The sequence below is a fragment of the Catharus ustulatus genome, chromosome 5 (assembly GCF_009819885.2).
Source record: "Catharus ustulatus isolate bCatUst1 chromosome 5, bCatUst1.pri.v2, whole genome shotgun sequence".
In the NCBI taxonomy this organism is placed as follows: Eukaryota; Metazoa; Chordata; class Aves; order Passeriformes; family Turdidae; genus Catharus; species Catharus ustulatus.
In genome coordinates this window covers 3,430,831-3,457,530 of record NC_046225.1, presented here as the reverse complement: position 1 = coordinate 3,457,530, position 26,700 = coordinate 3,430,831, and the positions used below count along the sequence as shown (strand labels likewise).

The 26,700-nt window shown below is 39.8% G+C and overlaps 2 protein-coding genes across 3 annotated transcripts in view; one reads left to right on the top strand and one right to left on the bottom strand.

Moving 5' to 3' along the window:
* The window catches only part of SYNPO2 (synaptopodin 2), a 72,429-nt gene extending 59,925 nt beyond the window's left edge, over nucleotides 1-12,504 (bottom strand). Inside the window, exon 1 of the mRNA XM_033060730.1 lies at nucleotides 12,255-12,504. Coding sequence (XP_032916621.1) covers nucleotides 12,255-12,383 — 129 coding nt within the window. The 5' untranslated portion in view covers nucleotides 12,384-12,504. The remainder of the gene's footprint in view (nucleotides 1-12,254) is intronic.
* Nucleotides 12,505-18,425: 5,921 nt separating this feature from the next.
* SEC24D (SEC24 homolog D, COPII coat complex component) overlaps nucleotides 18,426-26,700 on the top strand; it is a 44,498-nt gene continuing 36,223 nt past the window's right edge. Inside the window, exon 1 of one of the 2 annotated variants that reach the window (XM_033060726.2) lies at nucleotides 18,426-18,494. The gene's annotated coding sequence lies outside the window, so the exon portion shown is untranslated. Of the gene's footprint in view, nucleotides 18,495-24,493; nucleotides 24,562-26,700 lie in introns of those variants that run through there. The other variant, XM_033060725.2, reaches the window with a different exon arrangement.

Sequence of the window (26,700 nt, the reverse complement as noted above, 5' to 3'; positions counted from 1 at the left end):
TCTTGTATCAGATTAAGAGGCATCTTTTGTAAGTACTTCTGAAATGAAACCTCTGGCAGCTACAGATCCAAAATCCTCCATCTGACATTTCCCTATGGAAAGTGCATCAACTCCCAACAAAGGTTGAATGCTAACTTTTAAAACAGGAGACAAAAGCAGAAGAGGGCATGGACATAGCTGCCTTCTCCTCTCACATGCACTGTGCTGCTTCCTGAGCTTATTTGTGAAAGAAAAAGCAGTCTGAAGGAACATCTGGCACTATGACAGCGTGGTATTCATGGGTGATTTTTCCAAAGGGTGTAAGGAAGCCCCTGGTAATTCAGTCAGCCCTGATCTGCAGCATTTTTCCAAATGCCAAGCACCAAACAAAAGGAGTAGAAGCCAGGAGGAACTTGTGAAGGCACAGAACAGAAAAGACATTGCTGTGAATTGGTTCCATAATTTTGTGTTTGTTTCCTGAGCAAGTGCTTCCCAACAGTTCATATTACTATGCACATTAAGAATTGATAGGTTGTGCAGCTCCTTATCTCATGGCACTGATTTTAGCTTTTTAAGAAACCCTTTTAATCAGACACATTTTCAGCATGCTGGTGATGTAAGGAGTCATTTAAAAACTGACTGAAGATCAGGAGTGACCTTTTAAGCAACTGAATAGGAATGTGAACATGTACAGTGCTCTTTTTCACCTAAAAGATGACTCAGATTGCCTCAGAAGGCTTTGCTGACACCTCTTACTAATATAATTTTGAGGGAAAACTCCCATTATGTGAACTGCTACTATCTCCTCAAGTTTCTCTGGGAAGCACACTTTTTAAGGATTACATAGTCTTTAAAAAGATGTCACAGGCCAGCACCTCCATAAATTAAATTCAGTGTTAGAATCAGCCTCCAGTTTCCTTTGCTCTTTATTATTTTGCCCTGAAACTTACCTTTTTCTTATTAACTTATACAATTAATTGAAAAAAACTGTGAAAGCAGCTTAATGTCACTGTGTCAGAGGGGAGTGTACATTCTTTTAGCATGGAAGAAAGGAGTCAAAACCAGCCAAGTGCAGTTGTGTCAGAATCTGTATTTGAGATACTGGTTTAGGGTGTGACTAAGTGTGTTAAAATAATGGAGAAACTAGAGGTGCACAAGGCCTGTGTGGGCCAAGTTAAGTGGCCAAAAGGAAACCCAAGCACATGAAAATATCATTTGGCTTGAGAGCATCTTGCAAATGTAAAACTGGAGAAATCCACAAAAGTTCATGAAAACTTTTGCTCACTTGGGCATAAGTGTAATTTTTGCTTTAAGGGACATGCAGGTCTAACATGAGATTATGTGAATCCCCATGGGTGAACACTGCTTTCTGTAGTACTGCAGATCTCTAAAAGCAGAGAGCATTTCATAATATATCCTTTCTTCTCATAGTGATCTGATGGAAATCTATTGGAAGCAGCTTTTTAGTCATTTATCAGAGAAGAGAGGCACTGCCTAGGGCTGAGGCAATAGGCAACTCCTCCAGCTGTGAATCACTGGGTCTGCATCCAACACATTGGATCCAGTCACTGAAATAAATCGTGTTCCTTGCTCTTGATGGAACACACCTGCCCACAAACGTTCCACAATGAGTATTTTTCAACCTTTAGACAAGCATTTGGGTCTAGAGCAGTAAAAGGTTTTGGGGAAAGATTTGGTTTGGCTCTCATGTTAGGTGAGCTCAATTGCCATGCTGTTTCCTACAGCAACACCTGAAACACCCGAAAAGAAAGCATTTTCCATAAGAGGGGGGGCTCCTCCCCACCCTTTTCAGTTTCAGCTGATTATGCTAAAACATGATCCCATTTCTGCCTGCCTATTTTTCTCCCAGGGCCCAGCAGCAGATGAACTGTGCCAGGGTTTAATTCTCCAGCACTGGATGATGCAGGAAGCCAGAGGCCTGAATGCAAGTCTGATTTGAACAGGTCAGTGCATCTTTAGTTTTTGCCTGAGTCAATTAGCACCCCATATCAATTTGTGCTAATTCCCAGCCTCTGCAGCTTTTCCAGGCCTCTTATGCAAATCAGGCCTGGAAGCAAACAACCAGTGAGTGACCCAGAAGGCTGGTACGGGGCTGGGCACTATTGTTCTCAGGCCATGCATTTCAGTGCTCTGTTTGTTCATAGTGTAACTCTAAAAAAATGACAGCCACAACCATAACTACCTCCCCAGGCTTAATTATTGTAGCCTTTGTACTGTTCTTGCCAGTGTAGAAAAAGAGGCATTCATGGGCCTCTCACTGCATCAAGATTCATTGGATTGTTCCTCACTGTTCCTGGAAATATAGAGGAAGAAAAATCTGAAACAGAATGACAAAAGGTTTTAAAGTCAAGCCCCTTCTGTAGTCACAAATTGTGCCATGAAATCAGAAATGCTTTGGTAGCATTGTCTTGGGCGTCTGGAAAATTGCTTTAAAATGTACCATGTTTAGGAGCTGCATCAGGGTCCTTGAAATGAAGATTCAATAAAATTTAGTTACATCACACCTGTACTACTGATCTGTTAATTTTAAACTATGTGGGTAAAAATGGGCTAGAGCTGCAAAACTCAGGTTTCCAACCCCATGGCTTGTCAATGACGCAGTCTTGGATTTGGTGTACTTCATGCTAGTCTATTCTTCATCAAATTAGTAAAATGAACAACTAGTGTTACAGACTGAAGTCATGACTGAAAGTGAGGGCAGAGAAAGGATAATGAGGAATTTATTAAAAACACCATTTTAATATAGCTCAAAATTTGATTTAAATTGGATACAAGACGTGGGAGAGTTCTTACACCTCCAGGGCTCCCAGCCCTGTCTGCTCAGCCTGGCTGCAAGAAACTGAGGTTTGAAATAATGTTTTTTAGTCTCTTTTTAATTATTATTTCACTGCATGTAATCAATAGTTGTGTGTAATATTACTGTTTAATGTTCATAATATGGTGTCAGGTGCAGAAATGCTTTTGTTTTCTCTTTAAAGCATTACAACTGCTTCTTTTTTTTTTCTGAAATACTACTGAAATACTTTTTAGTCAGGTTTTTTCTAAGATCAAAATTTGTCCTAACTGTAGTGCTATGAAACCACAAGTCAAACCCTAGTACAAATTTGTAGAGCCCTCCTTAAGGGGATTACATTTTATTTGTGTGCATGGAATAACAAGTAGAAGTGAAAGGAAGATTTGGAATTATTAATTTGATATTCTGTGATTCTTGACTTGGTTTATATACAAATTTTCCTGAGGGCATTAACATTGAACTTCAAGATTATGTAGTGTGAGGGCCTGAGCTGAATGATCCTTTCAGCTTCAGTAATAAAACTTTAAACCTTTCAACCAAAACTTCTCCAAGGTAGAACTGTCTTTGCATTCACTTACCTATGATTTTGGGGATTGTGAAGAGCACCATCTAGTGATAATCAATAATTTCAGTGTCATGAAAAGGTGATTAGTTAAAGGGGACATAAAGGCACACTGCTAATTCACCTACCAAAGGGACTGGGGAGCTCCAAAGGAAACAGTGTCCTAGTTGTGGTTTTCAAATGTCAGGGGCCTTTCCTCAGACACCCCCAAAAATGTGTAATACATCTAAGGACTGACTTAGACTAACAGTATGAATACCATGAGATAACTTTAATACTAAAATTTTGTTTCCAAAGCTAATTGTGTAATCTTACTATGTATTCTATGATGAAACTCTCCACTTTTTTCATGGCTTATTTTGTATTGGTCAGCATAATATACTTATTCCACTGACTGACAATTTAGGTGAAACACTTCCAATTTCCTAGGTATCCCCCCCCCCTTTTTTTTTTTAAACCTACAATTCTGAAACTTTGGTCTTTTTTTCTATGAAGGATGTCTAACAGCTGCTCCTTTGTGAGGATCTTAGGCATTAAATAGTATCACATGTTGGAATTTGCTTAAAACATCCATGCCTAATGATAGCTTTTCCTAATTTGAAGGATTTTGCAAGAGATTCTTACACTATCCCTCCTGCAAGTATTATTTCAGCATGCAGAAAGCTCATTATGAATATATGATAATAGAGAAAGCTATTTATCCCTTTCAGATTACTTCCATATGCATCCTCTGTAATTAAATCAGTGGCTTAGGGCAGCTGGCCTTTGAAGTGATCTCTGCAAAATAGGAAAATGTAATTTGTGGAACAAAATGCTGATCACTCTATTCCAGCCACATCTGTTCAGTTCTATTAGTTCAGAGAATTCTGTCCTGAGAGAGTTCATGAAAGTAGAAAGTTTCCCGTATTTCTTTCAGTCCAAAGGAAGTTCAGTGGAAGTAGTGGACACTATTCTAACCAAATAACAAGGTTTGAAGTCAGAGGCATTTTTGCCCACAATTTGCAGTGAATTCAGTGAAACTGATGTTTAACTAAGTAGCTGAACTTGTGTATGTGAGAATGATAAGAGAAAGCAGAGCAAGAATTCCTGGCAGAGAAGATGAAGATTTAGAGAGGTAAATAGAGATGAGTGTTTCAGTGGTGGTGGATGAATAAAGCTGTTAGAACTCACGACATGATTCCCCCTGATAGCAGCACATCCTGGAAACACCTTCTCTTACAGGGGTACAGACAACAATTGCAATCACTGTTGCACAGCTCTCCTTGGAGGTGCTTTTCTTACAGGTGACTAGCAGGACCCTTAGAGCCTTTCCAAAGGGATGCCATTTAAACTGTTGGAGACAAATCTACAAGATGGGTGTGCCAAGGACTTACAGACTTGTCCAGCCACACCTGTGCCTGCTGGAAAACTGTCACCCCCAGCTGCCTGGCACTTCTCTCCCTTTCCTCCTTCCTCTCCTACCCTGGGGGTTCCTACACTTCAGCTCTGACAGATAGACTGCTCCTAGGACTGTTGCCTGAGCTGTCAGGCAAAATGAGGTGAGTTAGCAATGCCCTGAAGTCTAAATTGTTTGGGGATTACCATTCAGCCAGCACAGGTCAGTCTGTTTGCAGAGCTGAAGGAAGTGAGAGGGCAATTACAAGGAGGGTTTCAACCAGTAAACATTTGCAACTGAGGGATATGTCCACTGTCTCAATTTTTTCCATAGCTTACCCTGATACATTATCAATCCTTTAATAAATGGCTTCTAGTTTCTAGTAATGTCAGTCTAATCTGTACTTTTAGCAATCATTTTCTTACAAATAAGCACATTGAAATGCCTTCAGCTCAAGTGAGTATCTTTGTTCTCACACAGACTTCCAAGACAGGTTGGAAAATAAATATAACAAATAATTACCAAATAACTTGAATAAAAGTTACATTATATAACCATTTTATCACAATACCCCAGAGTCTAAGGTGGGTTTTTTATTCCTTAGAAGAGAATGACTTCTGCTAGACACAGAAATCTGTACTAAATAGATCCATAACAACATACACTCTTCCAATGAGGATTTTTATTCATGATGTCTGCTTCTAATTAAATATCTGCACTACATTATACATACTAAGGCCAAATCCTTTGCCCTTTGAAGTCAATGGCCAAGCTTCCAATGAGTTCATGTGAAAAAAAGTAACTCCTTGTTAAGGCTTCTTTTTGTGCAATTTCAAACATTTGGTTTTTAAAACAGAGCTTCAGCTTTGCCAGCTTTGCCTTCACACAGCAAGCAGCTCCTGAAATTCCTGTCTTAGGCAGAGAGTACTAGGAAGGGCAAATTTAGTCTTATTAAATTATGCTCTTCTGTCATTCTGTTTACTTTTCTTTCTGTTACTGTAAAGAGCCACAATGGACACATGGTGTCTTACATTGTTTTTATTTTAGAAACGTTCTAGAAATCCAATATTGCAGCAATTTATGCCATACGTGGCATGTTTATGCTCTGGAGAAGGTATCAAATGAAACCAGCAGTATAGAACAGCACAGTTTATCTACTTTCTTCATAGCTGTGACCCATCACCAGTTCATCTGCTAATGAATTGTAATATAAAACATGCCTTCAAAACCCAAAGCATCCAGTTTCTTAAATAGGACCATATTTCTAAAATATACTTACAAAAAGGCAAGTTCATAAAATAATGATTCCACAGCTACTCAGTCCAGGATGACATAACTCTTTTGAAGCAAAAGGTAACCCATGCATTCAGTGCCCAGTCCCAGATGTAGGAAGGAGATGTACAACAAAGAAAGAGACTAAAAGGATTCAAAAATATATTTCTATAAAGTAGAACAACAACTTGCAGACAGAGTTTCCCTGCTACATAAGAGAGGGACAGTCTGTGCTGTGCCCAGGACTGCAGATCATTGTAGAGGGCTCAGGGTCTAAGCTGTTACCTCTGTGGAGCTTAGAACCAGATTTTTTTAGAATTTACCTTCCACATAGCCACAAAAAAGGCAGCCACTTTTCACTGTTCCCAGCTCTCCACTGAGAGCAAGGTCCTGAGGTGTTTTGAAGATTTTTGGCCTTCATGCTCTACACCAGGTTGTATTGGCAGGTAACCAAAACACAGCACTTTGATTTTGGTGCACACTGAAGTGTTCCAGTCTAAATGTATGTTAGTCTGATCCTAAAATTCCCACTGACTATGGATTCTAATGAAATGGTGCAGATGGGATAAATTACAGAAAAGGGGAAAAAAATTCACTGTGTAACTTGTGTACATTAGGTTTGAAATTTAAAACCTTCAAGCTGATATCCAGGGGGTTTTTTTACTGCCAGTTTTGTTCCAGCCAATGAACAGTGAGTACTGGTTACAACCTAAATGTTATCATTTCTGTCCATAGCTGATTCCATGCACAGAATTATTTCTCTTAAAGCTGAAGCTATCTCTGCTAATCCTTCTCCCTTTATAGAGTGCTAAGCACTTAACTTATGAAATGTCATCCCTTAAAGTAATTTCTGCTGCAAATGGGAAGAACACTGAGTTCTGCATTTGAAAGAAAAGCCTTCCATGATATGCATAAATTGTTAGCTGTGTCTTCTTAAACAATCTGACACAATCCTAGAGGACTCTGTAAATAACATTTCCTGTTGTGATATTTTAATGTGAACTTGGCCAGAAGTCTTACTATTGCATTCACATTCACAATAAGAATGCAATGGCAAAAAATACAGAACAATGACAAGTAATAATGTCTTGCAGTGTATTTTAAATATTTCCAGCAAAGAAACTGCAAAATTAAGGCAAGCTCTATACAAAGCAGCTAATCTAATTTAGTAGGAATACACTGTTTGGTTTTTTCAGTTTGTTTAGTTTAAATCAGTGTGAATTATGGTGTTCATTCTATTCCATTGAAAACTCGCCTAGCATGAGAGTTGGAAAAGCATCAGTTGGAAACCAGCACAAATGAATAATACCATGTATCCAAAACATGCTTGCATTTGCCTAAATACTGTGGGAAGCATGCCAAAACCAGCTTGGTATGTAGTCCTGTATATCCAAAATGGGGTATGCACTCATGTGCTAGTTCAGCCTGCAGCTTTTAAACAGCAAGATGGGACTCCAGTGCTAAACATTTCCACTGGCACAATGGCTGGAATGCAAAAGCTAGAAAGTAGGGAACACAGAGCCCTAACCTTTACAAGAACATGTAAACCTTTGGTGGTTAAGGTGTATGAATTTTTTTTTCATTATTTTTCCAACTAGCAGTGGCAGATTTTTCAGAACAGAGTTATTTAGCAGTGGTCTATTTTAGCTAGATTTGGGGAGCCTTATTTTGTTCCTCTGTTTTGCAAAATAAATGAACTTAAGCTTCATAAAAGCCCAGCTTCTTCCAGTCTGTCAATGGAAGTTTTGTAATTCACTTAAATAAAAGCTGAACTGTGTCATCTTAACACATGCAAAAATGTATTGGTTATTAAATTGGGTCAAGGCTTGTAACACAGTCAAAATCCTCTCCAGAAAAGACAGATAAACCCACAATCTTCCACATAGCTCCTTGTGTGAAAGAATATGTAAATATTCTGTAAGGGTTCAGTATTACAGGGTTTTCTGAATATCAGCAAATGGCAGCTGTGTCAGAAGGGTGAATCTGAGAATAAGAGTCTGTCCAGGCTGCAAAAACAAACTATGTTTGGAAATGTATTAGCCAGCAAATTTAAACAAACAGTTTTAACTACAGGCCAAGTAAGGCAAGTTGTGTTTAAAATCGTGTAGGTTGACTCTAAACTCCCCTCCTCTGCTGCCAAAGTTCAACTAGCATGTTTTAAACATGCCTTGTTCTGCTGATTGTTCTTGCATAAAGTTGTGATCAAATCCTGCTCGAAATGCCAAGTGACACAAACGAGGCAGGGTCGTGTTAGCCCAGTGCTGAGCCCTCACCCAGCTCACTGAGAACTGCAATTCCAAAGGGTGGTGGAGAGGAAGATCCTGCTTTCACTAACCTCATTTACCTGCCTAAATGAGCAGGTAAGTGAGCATTTGCCAGGTGACCATGTAAGAGCATGACAACAACTTTAAAAGGTTTCCTTCAACCCAGCAGCTGAGATGTCTTTTGTGGACTGTGCTGGCATGTCTCACCCATTATTTTTTTTCTGCTAGACAAAGTGTAGAGGTCAACTTGATGAAAACCTCTTGGGGTTGTTCTGTACATGTCAAGTATTTTGGATAAAGCAGAGAAAAAGCCAAACTGCCACAACACAGCCCACCTCTGTTTACATCCAGTATTAAATAATCATATTCAGACATTACTTTTCACGCTGATGGTTCAGGTTGTTTGAGTTTCACTTTCTGTTTCAGGTTCCAATGAATCCAAAATGATGAAACTGAGACTTGAAATCTGAGCATGTTGATGGACAAGGGCACAAGTCTAAAATGACCAGGCAGCCAGTTGTCACATGTCATTACTAAGCCAAAGGTAAAGCAAATTTGGGAAGCAGTAGCAGAAGTGTCCTGGTAAGCATCTGTTCATTTTTACTTTTAGGATACTGATCTGGATTTCTTTTGACACACTTACAGGTCTGAGTCATGCCACTTGCCTCCCTTAAATATTAGAACTATTTGGTTAAGTTCCCAAACTTGAATTATCAAGACTTTGGCAAATACAAACAATGAGTTAATCAAATTACTGTTTGGTGCAGGTAGCAAATATGCTGAGAACCATGTACCTCTCTTGCTAAGTTAATAGAGTCACATTGCAGTTATAAATCTAAATCATCTATAGGACAACTCCTTTAAATGATCTGTTGCAAAAGAGATGCTTATTAAAGGATACAACTTTACTGTTAAATATTGTTAAGTATTAATAGAAAACCTTACAGGACTTTCTTTCAAATGCTAGTTCAGAAAATCAGCCATTATTTTGCGTGTATTTTAAATTAAAAACTGCAAAGAAATTTCCAAGAAAAAAACCCACGATGATATTAATTTAAAAATATTATTTCATATATCTCATGGTAAAACAGAAAGGACATCATGCACTGCTTAGCTTTTATAGATCTTGAATACTTATCCTTCTAGGGTCACTGCTACGCTGAGATTTCTCATCTCCTGCTTCGGGAGAACAGCACTGACATGGTTTAGTGAAGGGATACACACAACCACAGTTTTCCTTAGCTTTGGACTCATGATTAAACTATTTTTTTTTAAATGACATCCATTTATTAGATAACCTTCTTAGCACAGTGTGTCTTTGGACATGGCATTTAAAATACTTTATTTTAAAGCCCTTAAGTTTTATTGGGGCAGTGTATAGAATAGGCAAATTCTCTTTATCTGAAAATAAGTTTTTATGAAGTATTTGCAACATTATTAGACTTCACAAAGTAAGTTGTTGCAGAGAGCCAGGGTTTAGAGGAGGAGAATTGTCAAATACTTCTTATGCCTCCACAGAAAATGAGTCAAATGTATTTGTTGAATAAGGCTTTAAAATAGACAAGAAGAATATACAAGAATATACAAGAAGATACATTTTCACACTTCAGAAAAATCCATTTGTTGCAATCTCACACTAACAAATTACTGAATGGTCTTGAATCTAATGTAGTGCTTATAAAATTATTTACTGATGAAAATTGCCTGTTTTATCTGCAAAAGTACTTGTGAAAAGGTACTGAGGTATTTGTTGGTAAAAGGTTTGTCTTTATCTCTCCATTAACACTTTGCATGGTAATGGAAGACAATAATTTATACTCCAAACAAAACTCTCATGGATTTCAGTGGGAATTCTGCTTGAATATATGCTTCAGGAGCTAGGCAGAGGGGAATGGTTTACATATTCTTTATAAATGTAATAAAACTATTTTAAAAGGCATAAAACAAACTGGTAAAAGCTGCTTCTGGCAGTGAGCTGCAGTGACTTATTCCATCAGCTTTAAAAACAATGTATTTCCTTTATCAAAGAGTAGGTAAATGTGAATTTAGATGTGAATTTTAATGGATTATCTCATTTCCCTCCATTTCATATCCCTCTCCCCTTCAGATCTGTATCACAATCACTTCTCCACTCATGACCAGAACCTGAGTGCCCTTCCCTCTGCTCCAACAAAGGTAAGCAACCCCTCTGGAGCCTTTCCTCTCATTTACAGGAAAACAAACTTGTATCTGTGAGTTTTTTCCTAAAAATACTTTTTTTTTTTCTAAATGTGAATATATTTTCCTGGGGATTTTCCCATTAGAAAATACTATGTATTATTGAATACACAGCAATACTGTGTATTACTCAAAATAAATTAGAAGTAAAGTACAACTATCTCAACTCCCAACCTGTAGTCCTAAAACAGAACCATTCTTAAGTGCCCCAGTCTAGGATATGAAATTGAAAAAAAAAAATCAAGACAAAACAACCCACTCTTGAATAGACCATTTTTATCAGGAAGACTAAAGTTTAGTCAGAATCTTGTGGTTTTTACTTTTGATTTTATGTAACCAAGGCCTCTTGCCTTTTACCGTTGCTCACCATTTTTTAAGTTCTAGCTACAAGTTTTCACTAGATGGCAGGAGTCCACTGCCATCTGTTATCGGGGGCTTTACTTGCACTGCAACAGTTGCCCATCGGTAGGAAAAAAACGTGAACATGTTCAAGTTTTGCCAAACATAGAAAAACAAATAAAAAACTTAACAGGAGTGAGAAAAATTATTCAGACCCTCAATAAATCACTGCTCTGTACTGGTTATAGTTAATATGATAGGCTGGAAATAAGTGAAAAGAATAGTGAAAGATGCTCTTTTCTTGACAGAGGAGCTAAAAGGACTTTCTCCTAAAAATTAAAGTAGATTTATTGTTTCTGCTGTTTGTGAAAAAGTTAACTGATACAGTAAATTAAATTAACTGATTGAAAAATGTATTGACAGCCTGAGAAAGTTACAGCTCAAATACTAAACTACTGATCTAAAATACTATATCAAAGTAAAACCAACACACTCAGTGCACTGCATTACCAGGATACTGGAAGGAGACAAGATACATGTGAAACTCTCTCCCTCAGTTTAACTAGGCAGAGTTCATGGGATGATGATCAGTCCCCATACTGTTACAGCCAGTGGTATTTTGCTGAGCTCAGAGCTCTGGACAAAACTTGTCCCTCTTGTCTAAGGGAACAGAATGCAGCTGCATACAGTTACATAAAGCCTTAATAACCGTGACAAATCTTCATTGTTGCACTGGAGTGAGCACTGATTTTTAACAAAACTGCTTTTGAAATATTATTTCTGCAAGTTGGGACTACTAGTTCCTATTTTTAATTTATTGTCAACTTCCACTGTCTGTGTTGCCCTCCTACTATACGTGCAGATAATTTATATAGTGTCCAGTAATTTTCAGCGTTGCTCATGAAATATAAGAGGGAACGTTTGGCATCTATTAAAGCTGCTTCTAAGACTGGATAACTTTCCAAAACCAGAGATAAGTCAGTGTAATGCTTTCCAGGATTCCCAAAATAGTAAGAACATTTTCTCAGGATAAAGCTGTATTTATTCTATGACCAGAGTAGAAAAACTATCATAAATAGATGACTGAAGCAGCATTTCCTAATATGAGATTGAGTTTTGCAAAGTGCTGGGTGCACTCAGAGCCAGAGAGTGAAGCAAACAGGAGCTGAAAGGCACACATCGGGTCACAAGTGAAACATTCAGCATCTAATTAAACTTTTGCAACACTTGCAAGCTACCAAAAAGTAATAATCCCTTTTTATTGAAACGGAATCAGCACCTGTAGAATCTCTGCTACACGTTAGCAAATTCAAACAAGCATCACAAGAAGATCCACACCAACCATTTCCCTGGAAGCAGGATGGATTTAAACAAAGTGGTCCTGTCATTCCATGTCCACAAAATTCCAACATCTTTCTGTCATGCTCCTACCTTGGCGATTTGCAAAGGCTGCTTCTGCTCCTTGCCCCCTTGCAGCCTGAAGCCCCACGGCGCCCCTCCGCTCATAGCAATGCAGAAATAATCCCCTGTGCCCATTTTCCTGGTGCAGTTGGGCAGCATTCACACACAGCAGAACATGAAAAACTTGGCTTGCAGATGTTCAGAGAGCTGGAGATTCGTCTGCCCGGCAGAGCTGGAGACCCAGAGCACCACACTGTTGCTGCTGCTGTGTACTGCACGAGCAAATGTAGTCATTGAGGGGAATGGAAGAGCTCCCTCGCACCGAGGGCACAGCCCACTCTGTCGTCAGATTCCGATGCTCAGCCCACCTTCAAAGTCAAGTAAGTGAACTTGGAACTTGGAGGAATGCACACAGAGAGGCTCAGCCGTGAGGCAGAGGAAGCTGGCTTTAAACATGACTCTCCTGCTAGCTTAATCAAAACAGCAGCAAAAAGAAGTGTACATTTCCCTGTGACAATTTGGGAAGTAAGTTTACTTTAGTAACATTTTAAATTCTAATTTACCCATTTCTTGCATTTTTTACTCCAAGCAGAATCTCAAGTGAAACACCACGTACATCCTCTGAATAACTAATTCACTTAGACTGAACTGGCTTTAGGATTTTCATCTCTACTCTGCATGCACTTTCTGCAGCACTGCAGGCATGTAAGGAAAAAAAAAAGGAGAGAAAAGCCTTATAATTTCCCTGTCATGGAATTGCTTCTTTTACTAGTTCTCTCTGACCTCAGTATAGTTTAAAGTGTGCTGTGATTTTGAGTTACTATTGGATCCTAGTAATTCCTGTTCTTCTGCAGCCTTTCCTACCAGAGAGGGGAAGAGGTTTAGTGAAATGAAGTATCAGATCCCTCTACAGATGCTATGAATGGATGATTTGCATTGTGTCATTAAATTCATAAAATTCATTGGAGTAGTTAAGGAGGTGACTGTTCTTCAGCATGGGATGAATATTCCTCCAGCAGGGGGTTAACAACTGACAGCATTATCTGCTTGTCACCTCAGCCCAAAGTCTGGTAGCCTGGTTTAAATCACATTGCATTTTGAATGAAGCTGGTTCTAAAGGAGAGTGTTCAGCAGTGAGCCCTCTTTAATGTCTGGACCAGTTTCTGAAAGAAACACCTTTTACCTTGAGACCCAGGGTACTGGGACATCAGATTCTCACAGTATAAATTCACTGAGGTCCCGCTCTGAAGAGTTTCCACTTGGTTCTAAGCTGTCAGAGATGTTGGGGCTACAGGAAACACTCATAATTTAAATTACATGACTTTGCATCTCAGCAGCAGGTAACCACTGAGGGTTTAAACCTCTCCAGTCCATCTGTCAATTTAGGACCCCTGGAGTGATGCTTCAAAGGCAAAATATCAAGGTAGAGACAGGATCTTCTGTTAAACTGAAATATTCTGGCTGGAAGAAGTATACAGAATTTGAGAAGCTTGAGTCCTTCATTAGTCCTCTGAGACACTAAGGTAACACAAAGCCTGGCTGGAGACAAGATCCCTAATCAAACAGAGGGAAATGTCACTGTCTCAATAACAGGATTTAGGAGGAGGAACAGTGCTTGCTTTATTGACTACAAGTCAACAGCTCTGGAGAAGCAAAACAAGCACAGGTTGCCATATAATTAAATACTTAAGGAAAACACCATCAAGAAAAGCCATACTAGGAAAGTGGATGGCCTTTAAAGGGACTTTGCTAGACAACCTTTGAGTGCAGACATCTGATTTGAAATAGTTCAAGGTGCATAACTGCTTATTATCTTCTGCAGTGTTGATACATTGCTGCAGCAGACAGATTTTTAGTCTTTCCCTAGGCAGAATCTTGCTTTCAACAAAATTCTCTCCTTTTTACCTTGTGGTGCAAGTTTTTATAGATTTTATGGCAACAGAATTCTTCAGTATATAGCTGTAACAAATGCTCCATGACACTCTGTTAAATACAAAAATTAGACATCTGTTTTAGGAAAATTTATCACATAATTATTAGTCCTTCAAACGTTACAAATTTGTGATAAAATGCTTAGGGTGTTTTAAGCTTGTATTAGTCTCTTATCATTTTGGTAAAAAGGAATAATCAAATCTGATCCCTGTTTCTGAACTTCTTCATATACTTATTGGAGAAATCAAATTAAAGAGAATTACCCCTGTATTTGGATGGTTGCTTATGTGATGGGAATTTGTGCTAGATACAGATGTTTCTGTCACTTTTGGCCATGCAACTGAACTGTGTAAAATATTAGAACAGAACAACCTTGATTAGTGATTGCTCAGCTGAAAAAAATCACCAGTCAGAACATCAGGATCTGTTTGGTTTTGATGTATGACAAAGCTTTGGGCACATTTTAACCTGGCACATTTAAAGTGATGCTTTGCTTGAACTGACAAGAGCTGTGTTCCTGACAGGAGAAAAAAAAAATAGGAGAAATAACTTTTGTCTTGTCAGCATGTTGAGGGACTTTTATAACAATAATTTCAAACAAATTGCTGCTTTCCATAAAGATTTCCAGGTCAATCCTGCCCTTGCTCATCTCCCTTCAAGAACTGCCCATCAAAAAACCCAGCACAATAGCCTGGATGATAAGGTAGGAATACTTGCAGAATAGCCCAAGTGAGACCATCTATCCTGAAATGATAATAGCTGGAAAATGGAAAATGGAAAATGGAAAATGGAAAATGGTGCATTTCTTTCCCCAGGCAGCCTCCACTCAAAGATTTCCTCAGCTGGATGTGGTAGCTCTGTACTTTGTAACAGGAATTTCTCCTCCATGAACTTTTGCAGGTTGTTGCCTCTTGAGCCCACATAACTTTTGGTATCTTTAGCTTAGAGAGGAAGTCATCCCTAACTAAATAGTGACATAAAGAATCACCAGTCACCTTCTCTGCCTTGAATCTGGATGCTGCAAATTCATTTGATGTCCCCTGGTTCATGGATCAAGGGAAACTGTGACCATGCAATCCCCAGGCACACTTCCCAGGCACTTATTTTACAGACCTTTTGCATATCCACCTTTTTTCAAACAGAGAACAGAATAATTAGTCATCCTTTACAGAGAAGCCATCTCATACCTTTCATTCTCCTCATTTTCTTTCTCAACATCCTCTACAGTTCTAAGTCCTATTTGAAATGAGGGTCTGCAACTCAACACAGCCTTCAGGAAGCAGAAAAAGTTGGGATTTATTCAACAACATAATGATATCCATTTTCTTCTCCAGCTGCTAACCCCAACACTGCTAACACCTAATTTGCTTTTTCAGACACTGCAGAGTTAATGTGTTCCTGGAATTTTCTTTCAAAATCTTAAAAACTTGTCTGGTGCTGCTCAGTTCAAAGCACAGTTTTATATGTGAATTAATGCTTTTTTCCCCCAATGTGTATCACCTTATACTTCTAAGCCATGTTATAGTATGGCTGCTTAGTTTTCTTAAAAGCCTTTGGTGAAGGAATTTGTTGAAAGCCTTTTGTAAATCCAAGATCAATCAGATCACCCTTATCCACGTGTTTTTTGATTCCCTCAAAGAACTGCCTGATGTTTGTGAGACAGGACTTCCTTTTATGAAAACCTTTTTAACTCTTCCCAGATAAGTCATATTTATCCAGATGTCCACTGTTCCATATTACAGCTTCCACCTCTTTGTTTTGGATAGATACCAGGCTGACAGGCTTCTTGTTTTCTGAGTCTCTCTTGGAGCACTTTAGTTAAAAAATGGCACTCTCTAATCTCAGTAATGGTCAGCTATTTCAGCTCTGAATTCCTTTAAAGCTCTGTGTGGTCTTGGTGACCACTTCTTAGTTTTCTTTGCCTCATCTGCTGCCACTTGGCCATATATTTTCTCTCTGTAATAATGTGTGATACTGAACAGTTTTACAAGTGGATTTATCTGAAATCTAATAATCAAGTATTTCTGCAGCTGAGTTCAGAAGACATTCTTCATATTTGAGAAGAAATAAGACATATGTTTGTCTTTTCATCCAGCAATAAAAGCAAAGCTTTCATTTCACCTACAGTTTCCTACAGTAGTATCCTAGGTCTGTGGATTCTTTAAAAATGCAAACATTTCCACCCATTCCTTAGTAATGAGGAAGAGACACAGGGAAAGGGGATATCATGATCTCTAATTTATGGGCAGCATTTTACTGCTGTGAGTACCCAGATGGTCTGACTTCCTCCTTTTTCTGCATTTCATTTTCTTTTCATATCTGACTTTTTTCCACATTAAAATCAACACAGGCAGTTCCCCAGTAATACCTATTTTAACAGCTTTCTAGATTTAACTGTATCATCTGTAAACAATTTAATAAACTACCTCATTTAATGTACAATGTGATTTTAGCCAAGTGGGAGAATCAGCAGGGGGGTGGAAAGGAAGGAAAAAAAAAACAAACCTGTGCTTATTTGTTTGGTGGGTTCTTGGTTGGTTGTTTGTTCATTTGGTTTGGCTTTGGGGGGCTTTGTTTGTTTGTTTGTTTGTTTGTTTGTTTGTGTTTGTTTTTGTTTTTGTTTTGTTAATTGCGTGGAGAAAATCTCTCACCTGTAATTATATAGCTGGTTTAATGAAACAAATGATAAAATCACAGCCATGCCACTAAAGAAATCACAGCACACAGTCCTTTCCAAATGAAGGGAAGATATATCTTCCAATATATCCCTTCAAATGATTTTTTTAAGGTGGATTCTGCACCTCAGCACATGCTCTTTTCCCAAATCATTGCCTAATGACATGCCTTATTCCTTAGTCTTCCAATTCAGTAGTTACATAAGACTAAAACAAATTTTGAAGGCAGATCTAAACATCATTTTCCACAAACCTTACAGAAGTAGAAAAATACATTTCTGCTTAATTGCTACCTTTAAGTTGGTTTTTTTTCTCCTGACTTAAGAAGCAACAAGGAACAGACACATGGAAAGGATTTAATTTTCAAAAGAGGTATAAAATGACAATGTGAATTAAATATATTGATGGAAGGTTCAAATGCATGGCTCTAGCTAACATCCATTAAAGCTGATTCTCTTCATCTTTTCCCAGCAAAATTCTCTTGTCCTACAAGACAAATTAATAAATTCCAGATGTTTTGATTGCATGAGGAACCTTGCAGTGCACTGCCAGATAAGAGGATTTGCTCACTGGAAGTACAGACATTGAGTGGCAAAGATACCAAAACCAGTAATACCAAGTTCTTAGTGAAAACAAATTAAATATACAGGTCATAATAATTCTTAGCTACCTGTAAGGCTCCTGTAGGGGAGGGTATTTCTCAGCATTTAGGTTACTGGGTGTTGTCCTAGATTTGTATCTGATGTGAGGAAAAAAAACCCCAAATAAATTAGCAAAAGAAACCACTTTCCTCCAAAACACAGGAACAATGTTTTTAGCATTGAGCATTGCTGAATTATACAAGAATAAATAGAAATTTGTCTAGGGAATGTAACTACAATCTGACATGTTAGAAGACAGATTAATGAGCACCTCTCCAAAGACCAAAGACCTGCACCATTAAATACAGGACATAAAAATACATGGATAACTCAAAGAAGCAAGAATTTGGGAAGAGACCCCTTGTGTTTCTGTGATGTTTGTCCTTCCTGTCCCTACCACAGCCAATCTGAGATACTCAGGAAATACTTTCCTAAACCAGTTAAAGAGAAGTAAACTTTTTTTTTTCCCCTGGACTTTTGGGACAAAAATCTTTTGAGAAAGTTTTCCTTTATGAAAAGACATGGATTTCAGATTGTGTCCAAAAATTAATACACAAAATTGCTACAAGATTTTGATGTGAGAAAAAGCAAAACACGTTCATTACAAGGTTTGTGAAAATGAAAAAAAAAATTGCAACACTGGAATTACAGTTTCTTGTTAATCTAGAAGTAAGGTTTTGGGCTAGAATTCATGGATCCAGGTGTCATTCCACTGCTGGTTTTACTTATCCCTGTGTTTTAGCAAACAAGAACTAATTTACTCTTGGGACTTGGAATGACTCTAAGGTGTCTATTTCCTTTTCATTTTTATTCTCAGGAGATGGGATGACTACAGTTTTGGCTTCAGTAGTTGGAAAAATTCTGATAAAAGCTTCTAAAGTAAAAAGAAAACTATTTATGTGTCATTTTCTTTCTGGTTTTGGCAGGGAGATGCTGCATCACATTCTTCCTAACAGAGCCTGTGGGAATCAAAATTGGTTTTCTTTGCCAAAGCTCGGAAGGGCCTTGAATGGAACACGCATGTAAGTAATGCAAGCAGGTGTTCCCCTGTGCTCACCTCTGCCCTAATGCTTCATCCTGCTCTTTGAATTGTCATTTAAAGGTGGCAGTTGAGTAACACAGCACCTTTCACCCATCTGTTCATCTAAAACAGTTGGATTTTATGATCTCCCCTCTTCCTATTGAAAGAACATTTCATGGCAGCTTGTTGGGCTAAAGAAATACACCCTGCAAAACTCTTCTCTGATGTACAACAGTGAAATTTGTCATCAAGAGTAACCACATCATATTCAGTTAGAAAATATTTTTTCATCATAGCTGAGATATGAATTAGGCCCAAGTAATTTACTGAATTTTGAAATTATGGTTTAATGTGAAATTTAGGATTGAACAGAAAGATTTCAAATTAGTCTGAGGAATACTCACCTGAATCAGATTTCATCTTTTAAATTTTGTTTCCTGTTAGCAAGTGTAGAGGTGATTAACTCCCCTTGACTGGTTGCTTTAAAAGAGCTCCATTACATGCATGGCTGCAGTCCAGCATAAAAATCAACTATTTTTGCATTGCAGTTTAAAGCAGGTATTGTTTGTTACTTGGAAGGCTCCTAAGAATGAATTTTTCCATAGTGAAAAGAAGAACAGGAGAAGCAGAGAAAAAGTTATAATGCAGTATGGGTCTTGGGAAGTTTGGATTCTGTTTTTACACTTAAAAACTCTAATTTTTTGGTCTGGGCCTGGGAAATGGGAGAAATAGCTGCTAGATATACAGTGAAACCTTGAGAAATACGAAAACTTCTCAATTTCTCTGCTTGTAGTTTGATAGTTTGAGTCCTCCTGAAGTATCCTTTCCTTCCCTCTTTCCTCTGTATTACAAAGTGAGCTGTAAGGTTTGTGAAGTTTCTAACACTCCCAACCACAGTGAAGTGTTTTGCTCAGTGTCTGCCCCTGTGGGTCTGATGTTGGTGGTTCCAGCTGTAGCATCTGGCATAAGGACAGATTATAAAAAGTCACCTTGGCATCAAGTGCTGCCTGCAAGGGGCAGACAGGATTGCTCCCTCTGCCTCTGAAGGGTTCTGGTCAGGCTTTTCCAGAGAAGCAGAGGTGACACAACCAGGAAATCTTACCCACAGGAAGTCTTACCCCCCATCCATATAACTGCAATAGATTAAAAAGCAATCCAGCTATCTTCATTCCTGGCAATGAACAAGAATTCCAACTCTTTGATAACCAATTCCTTTCCAAGTGGAGCAGATTCTATTGGAAAAATCTGCCCTCCAGAAACACCTTGATGTTTAACCCCTGCTGATCCTGCAGCCTTGCCTGTAGCACTGCATCTTCTTGCCAGGAACCACTTTCCAGACTTCTCAGCTCCTTCTGCTTCTGGCACAGGCCTCTACTGCTCATGTACCTTGACATGGATCCATCTGTTTTCCAGACAGCTGCATTTCCCATGTCCATAATGCTGAACAAGTGGTTTATGTGCCTCCACAGTGCAAATTTACCATGCATGCTGTGACACCAAGCATGGCACAGAATTTTGCTCCTGCCCTTAATTTTAATGCCAGCTGCATCTCCTATCCCTCTGTTGCTTCTGTGGTGAAAAAATAACATGATGGATTTTTTTTGATAATAATTCTGATGTTTATTTTTGTTGATTATGGGGAAGACATCGATTGCTTTATACTAAAGGTATCCCAATAGCATGAACCCAGTTTGAAGAATACTTTGTAGTCAAGACTGATATTTTTACAAAAAACAGAAATTCTTTCTTGTTTTGTAAATTTTTCCATGCTCAGATAGATTTTTTTACTTACCTTACTGCTGGAATAAAGCAGAAACACGGTCAGAGTAAGAACATACATAGAAGTATTTACATCTTAAGTAACTCAAATACCAGTTTGGTATGAAGAACTCACTCACCTATTCTTTTTTGTTGCTAGAAATTTTGAGTATTGCTCTATAGCAAGACTCCACTAACACATCAGGTGTTTTAAACACAAGCAGGAAACATAAAATGAAAGCCAATGTAAATAAAGCAGCTTCAGATGCTTTTGAATGTAAAAGTGAAATACATTAATGTTTGAGAAATTCCATACATTCAGCAAGTAAACACAGAAAGGATGGTTTAACTTTCTGCTGTTCTTTCAGACTGGTGGCTTAATGTTTATTCACAGTGCTTTATGAGTGATACATTATTAATCAGATTATATTAAGACCTCATCTTTGTTTTTATGTTACAGTTCATTATGTAGCAATTACAGCAGGATAATCAAGTCTTGGGTTTTTTTTTGTTAAGAACAGGTAGTGCAATCTTTCACTCTCATGCATCTTAGACAGTAGTAAATTAATTTAAAAAATAATTGGAATTTCCCAACTGAAACATCACAGCAGTTTTCTCAGAACACCACATCTATCTCCTGTAAATGTTCCAGATCGAGTTGCCAGAATGTTGATTTCATTAGAAAACCAAAATAGCAACAGTCAGTGAGAGTCTCACAGTTTGCAGATATTGGGAAATCCAGAGGCTTGACCTAGCCAGGAAGTATTTTTTGGAAGAAAGCAACCACAGTCATTTTTCTAAAGCACGTTTGCTTTTGTAACGTGTGGCTTGCATAGAACTTAACACATGTGGACCATAAAGTATTTTATAAAAATTTCTGTTTTCTGAGTTTCAGGGAAAGAAAGTAGTTTTAGCTAAGAGGGACCAACTTAACAAGAGATCAGGACCTTGGCTTTAAGGCAAGTGCCCTGTTCTCAAGACCCAGATCTCTCCAAGCAAATAATAGCATTAAGTACTCTTGCACTTGCATATCGTTTTTCTTGCCTGATTGGAATTTTTTGCTTTGCAGATACACCAGCAAACTCTACAACAGTGTGTGAGGCAGGCAGTGAGTGCCCTCTGTGGTGGCTGATTTTTGTTCTCTGGGGGAGTTGGGGAGCATGGAGACAACAGGGGATGTCATTGTGGACTCATCAGTTGCCAGTGATGCCTAAAAGGGTTGGAGCAGGGAAGAAGGGAAGCACTCCCAGTCCTCCCATCCTCTGCAGGGTTTAACAAAATTCAGCCATTTCTAGGGTGAAACAGTGCAGCTGTTCTAAAGCTTTCCAGCAACCAACAAAACATCCCAGTTCACAGCAGGGAATAGAATGTATAATCAGTCTAAATGAATGCGCAGATGAATTCAGACAAACAATTCGAGTTTATGAATTGGATTTACATTTCTTCTCATCTAAAAATACCTTGGAAACTTTAATGAGCACGAGGTGCCAGGATGTCTTTACACTGGAAACAGCCCCAGGAGTAGCACAGCTGTACCATCACTGTGGAGTGGGAGCTCAGCACTCAGCAGAAGGAAAAAGGGGGATTCACTGGCATGATCTGTGCTCAGCAATCCCTGGTGGCCTCCCATGGCGTCCTCACACCCTGAGTTACCTTAAAGAAAAAAACCCCAACAAACCAGTAAGGAATTAATCCTTCCTTTCTTGTGGCCCCATGCTTGAGTTAAAATGGGTGACAGTGGACAGTCCCTGTAGGAAGTAACTATTAACATGGGGTATTTAAAATATACAGCAAGGAATGTATGTCCAGGATTTTAACATTCCTGTATTGTTTTCACTGAATGACAACACCTACATCAGTCTGGCATTCTGAAAACCCTTGGCTGTTTTCATTTTCATTCCCTATAGGGCAGTGTTTAAAGGGTGCACTCCAATAATATTTTCTAATTGCCTTTGAGACTGTATACTACTACAAATCAGGTCTGAGATGTATGAAATCACTTTCATTTTCAGCAGCATTGCATAGATACCACTACAGGATAAATTTTTCCAACCTAATTGATTCTGTTAAGAAAGATAATTTAACCAACCTGCAAGGTCACCATTGCTGATAACAACTGAGAACAAACCAGTCTGATTCTGAGATTTTATGGTACAGTTTAATTAAAATGATTTCATAAAATTACTTACAATAGTTTAGAAATCCTGCATTCTCCTTTTTGTGAAATTACATTCCAGACCAATAACACCCTTTAATGACGTTTCCACGTTTCTGAAATTGAAAACCTTAAATTACTTTTAATGTTATAGGTGAAAACAGTCGATAATTCCTACTTGTAGCTTCCAAACATCCAGACTGTGACATGCTGCATGCCTCTTGTCTCTGTGTGCCAGGCTAAAGGACAACATGAGCATCCTCAAAAAACAGAGGCGTCTTGATCCATTTCCAGGGTGGGCCAGAATTAAGGGAAGAACTGCCAATGCCATGGCTTCTCCTTGCTATCTTTTGCTGATCTCATGTTTCAGTTTCACTGGAGCTGATTTCAGGGAGGAGAAATCTGATAGTAAGTATTCAGTGGCCAAGTAAGTGCACGGATCCTCAGTGCTGAGTTATCCACAGCTGCTTGCTGTTAATAGCTCGGAGTGAGACACTGCAGGACTGCTGGGACAGTGGCTGCCTGACTCCCTGGCAAAATAGGGAATGTCCAAACTTAAACCTGTTATTTTCCTCAGCAGCGTGATATTTCAGAAGAGTTTTGCATAACTTTAGTTATGTGTCTGTATAACCAGGAAAAGAGATAGGGGTGAGGGGTGGAGCTGCAGCACAGCAGTGATGAAAGGCATTGGTTTGCATCCTGCTTATGAAAGAGTCACTGATACCCTGCAGCCAAAACCACATCCAGTTTAACGATGCTTGTCACCTCAGGGACGAAATTTTCCATTCTGATTAGACACTTGGGAGAGATTTGAAAAGTTTTAGACTTTCCCTGACATGTCCAAAAGTATTGGCTCTGATAACACTGCTAGAAAACCAGCTGATGTTGTTTAGTGGCGAATCCAGCTCTGGTTAGCAAGAGTAAAACAGGTTCTTGTTCTTGCCTGCTTTGCTTGTTGAGGTTTCCAGTGAGTCATGGAAAGGATGCCACTGTGTCTCTTCTTTTTGACATCTATTTCAAAGGCACTGGAGGTTTTCTTCAGAATTCTTTTGTACAGAAATTAATTTTTTGGACAGTTTGTTTTGAGGTCACAGCCATTACTGAGGTACAGCTCTAAGTAAAACAGTTTGGTACATTCAAAAGGCTTATTAAGGTTGTAGAACAAGGGTAAGAAAGCCTCTGGAGCCTGAATTCCAGATGCACATGGGTTACACAGCTTGTCATGGTGTGATTCTTGGGGCTGTCCTGTGCAGGGCCAGGAGTTGGATTTTGATGATCCTTGTGGGTCCCTTCCAATTCAGGATATTCTGTGATTCTTTGAGCAATTGCTTTTTTTCACCTACCAGTTTCCTTTCTTTTAACACAATTAATATTTATTTGTGATTGGAAAGAAAAGTAACTTTACTAATACATCTTCCTCATGTTACTTCCAATCTCTCTCATGTTACTCCCATGTTTCTACTTTGTTAATTAGAAAAACATTACCTATCCTGTAACCAAGACAGCATTTTTAAATGCACTTGAACAGTAATTAAAACCAGAGTATGCAAACAGGTAAAGTACCAGCATCATATTTCACTGTGGATACTCAGGTGGCATAATTTTACATACTGGTATGCAAGATATACAGGTGTGAAATGCAGTGTAAAATACATATACACATCTTGGACCAGCAGCTGGTGACAGGATGACAGGACAGCCTTAAGCTGCTCCAGGGTAGGGTTAGGTTGGACACTAAGAAGAATCCTCACAGAAAAGATAATTGGAGGTTGGAATGGGCTGTTTGGGGAGGCGGTGCAGTCACGGTCCCTGGAGGCGTTTCAGGAAAGCCCGGACGTGGCACTGAGGGACACGGCTTAGCCGACGTGGTGATTGGACTCGATGACCTCACAGGTCTTTCCCAACCAAATTCATTACGCGATGGTGTTTTACAAGCACATAAGGAGGAAAAAGAAGTATCGCTTTTGTACGGCTCCCGGCCCGAAGGCAGCGCTGTCCCGGGCTGACCGCCCCGGGCCGCCCTTCGCCCCCGCCCGCCAGGGCACGGCCCGGCCGCGGGCGCGGCCTCGCCGCCCGCACTGCGCAGGCGCGGCCCGCGCGGGGCCGCCTCAGACGTGGCACTCGGGCGCGTGAGGCGGCGGGCGCGCGGCCGCAGGTAACGGTCCCAACGGGCGGCCCCGCCGAGGGGACAGCGCGGGCACAGCGCGGCGCGGGCGCGGCGCTCCGGCCGCCCTCAGCAGCGCCGAGCCCGGGGTGCGCCCGGCCCGAGCGGCGGAGCGCGGCCCCGGGCAGCCTCAGGTACCGCCGCGGGGCGGGCGGGGGCTCCGAGCGCGGGGCCGGACTTGTTGCGGGCTGACGGAGCCTTAAAACTCGCAGGCATGGGGATGGATAAGTCATAGACGCATAAAAAACAGTAGGAAAGCTTTGCAGGCTTGGCGGTGAATGGGGAAGAATTAGGTTTTGCTTTCGTGTGTTAGCGAAAAAGCAGCCTGAGATACGTGTGTGGTGTGCTGCATTCCGAGTGTGCGCAGCGCTGCTCCGCTCCCGTGTGCGGATAAAGGTGTTGGATAAAGGTGTTGGATAAAGGTGTCAGCCCCAGGCTGGGGCCGGATTGACACCGCTGCCGCCCTGGGAAGGGACAGCACCTCTACCCGGTGACGTGCTGGGGAGCTCAGTGCCTCCGAAAAAATACAGAGTTAGTGCTTGTCCTTCAGGGAGCTAAGGGCTCGAGCCTGGTTTTGTTTCTACTTCTGCTTGCGCGTAGTTAACTTTGACATCTTCACAGAGACACCAGAGCGTTACATAGGTGCTGTGAAAAAGGTGACAGCCTATTCCCTAATAAAGGTCATTTAAATCCTCCAGCTGTTCCTGGTGGTGTTCCACAGGTTATGGGGTATAAGGTGAACTGCTGCTGAGACAAGGAGAAAAAAGTTTTCATGACCTTCTGTATGAACTCTTGTCATGGTGTGGTGGTGCATCCACACCTTCCCCCACGGTGTGATTTCTGAAATGCTCTTAGTTCTTCAGGCACCTTAAAACACTGATTTGTGATAGTTGGTATATATACACCTATCCTGAGAAGAGATTAAATGTCTATGGTGCTAAATAGAATCTGGAACTGTGTTACTTTGTGGTTAGAGCTCCCTTCTCACTTCAGCACAACCTCTGTGTGTTTATACTGTCTGTGGGAAGTTTGACGTGGCAAGATTTCTTTTTTTTTTTTTTTTTGTGTGTGTGTGTGAGTAAGCTGTGGAGGAAGTAATTTCCTCTGAATGCTCTTGCAGCTTAAGGTGTTTGTTGTTGCAGCTGCCTCTTAAGTGGAAATCTCTTCCTTTATCTAGATATAACATATATGCCCATGCTGGTGTGTAGGTGATTTACTGTCTTTTGGAACAATTAAAGCTCTCACTGCCACGTCTTTTCTGCGGGAGGGAAGAAGGTACAGCTGGCAGCACCAAGCCTCGGATCAAACATTTTTCTTTTTTCTCCATGTTTATCTTGTTAACTAATAGACAGGAGAAAACTCCATAGGATTTACTCTTGGAAGCAGTTAACTACTGCAGCTCAGACATCTTGTGCTGCATTGAAGAGTGTGGGGAGGGCCAGGTCCTGTACACAGCTCAAAGTGATTTCTTGTCTGATGTGGATGATGTTGAGGGTTTTTTCTTCAGAAATGTCTGTTTAATTTGGGAAGCCTGGGAATGGGCTTTCTGATGGGGATAACTTTACTGACATGAGCCAGTGCAGCATAAATTTATCTATGTGTTCTGAGAGCTGTGATTTCGAGGTGCCTTTGTGTGTGCTTCTGGGGCACAGTTCATGTTTTATTTTCATCAATTTCCATGTATAAAGATGACTCCACAGCTTGAGCTTAAGAATGTGAAGTCCAGGTGGTTGGGAAAGCTACAGTAATTTCACGATTATAAGCCGCACCATTTTGACTAAAATTTTGGTCCGAACCCAAAGTGCGGCTTATAATCAGGTGCGGCTTATATATGGACAAAGAACGAAAAGTTGCTGTTTTAGTTTGGAGGACAGGTGTCTGCTGAGAAAGGCAGGAGTTTCTCTTTGAAATGGAGAATGCAAACCCCCTCTCTCCAAATTATTATAATTTTGAAATCAAGGGGCTTTCAGGCAAAAATATGGGAATTAGGAATAACAGTTCTTTACTAGGGAAATTAAAATAGAAATACAGTACTACAAAGAAACAAATCCCAAACCCTGACACAGTCAGAGTACAACCTGACACCGTCAGGCAGGGTGTTGGCAGCAGTCCCATTAAATGATGGTTACA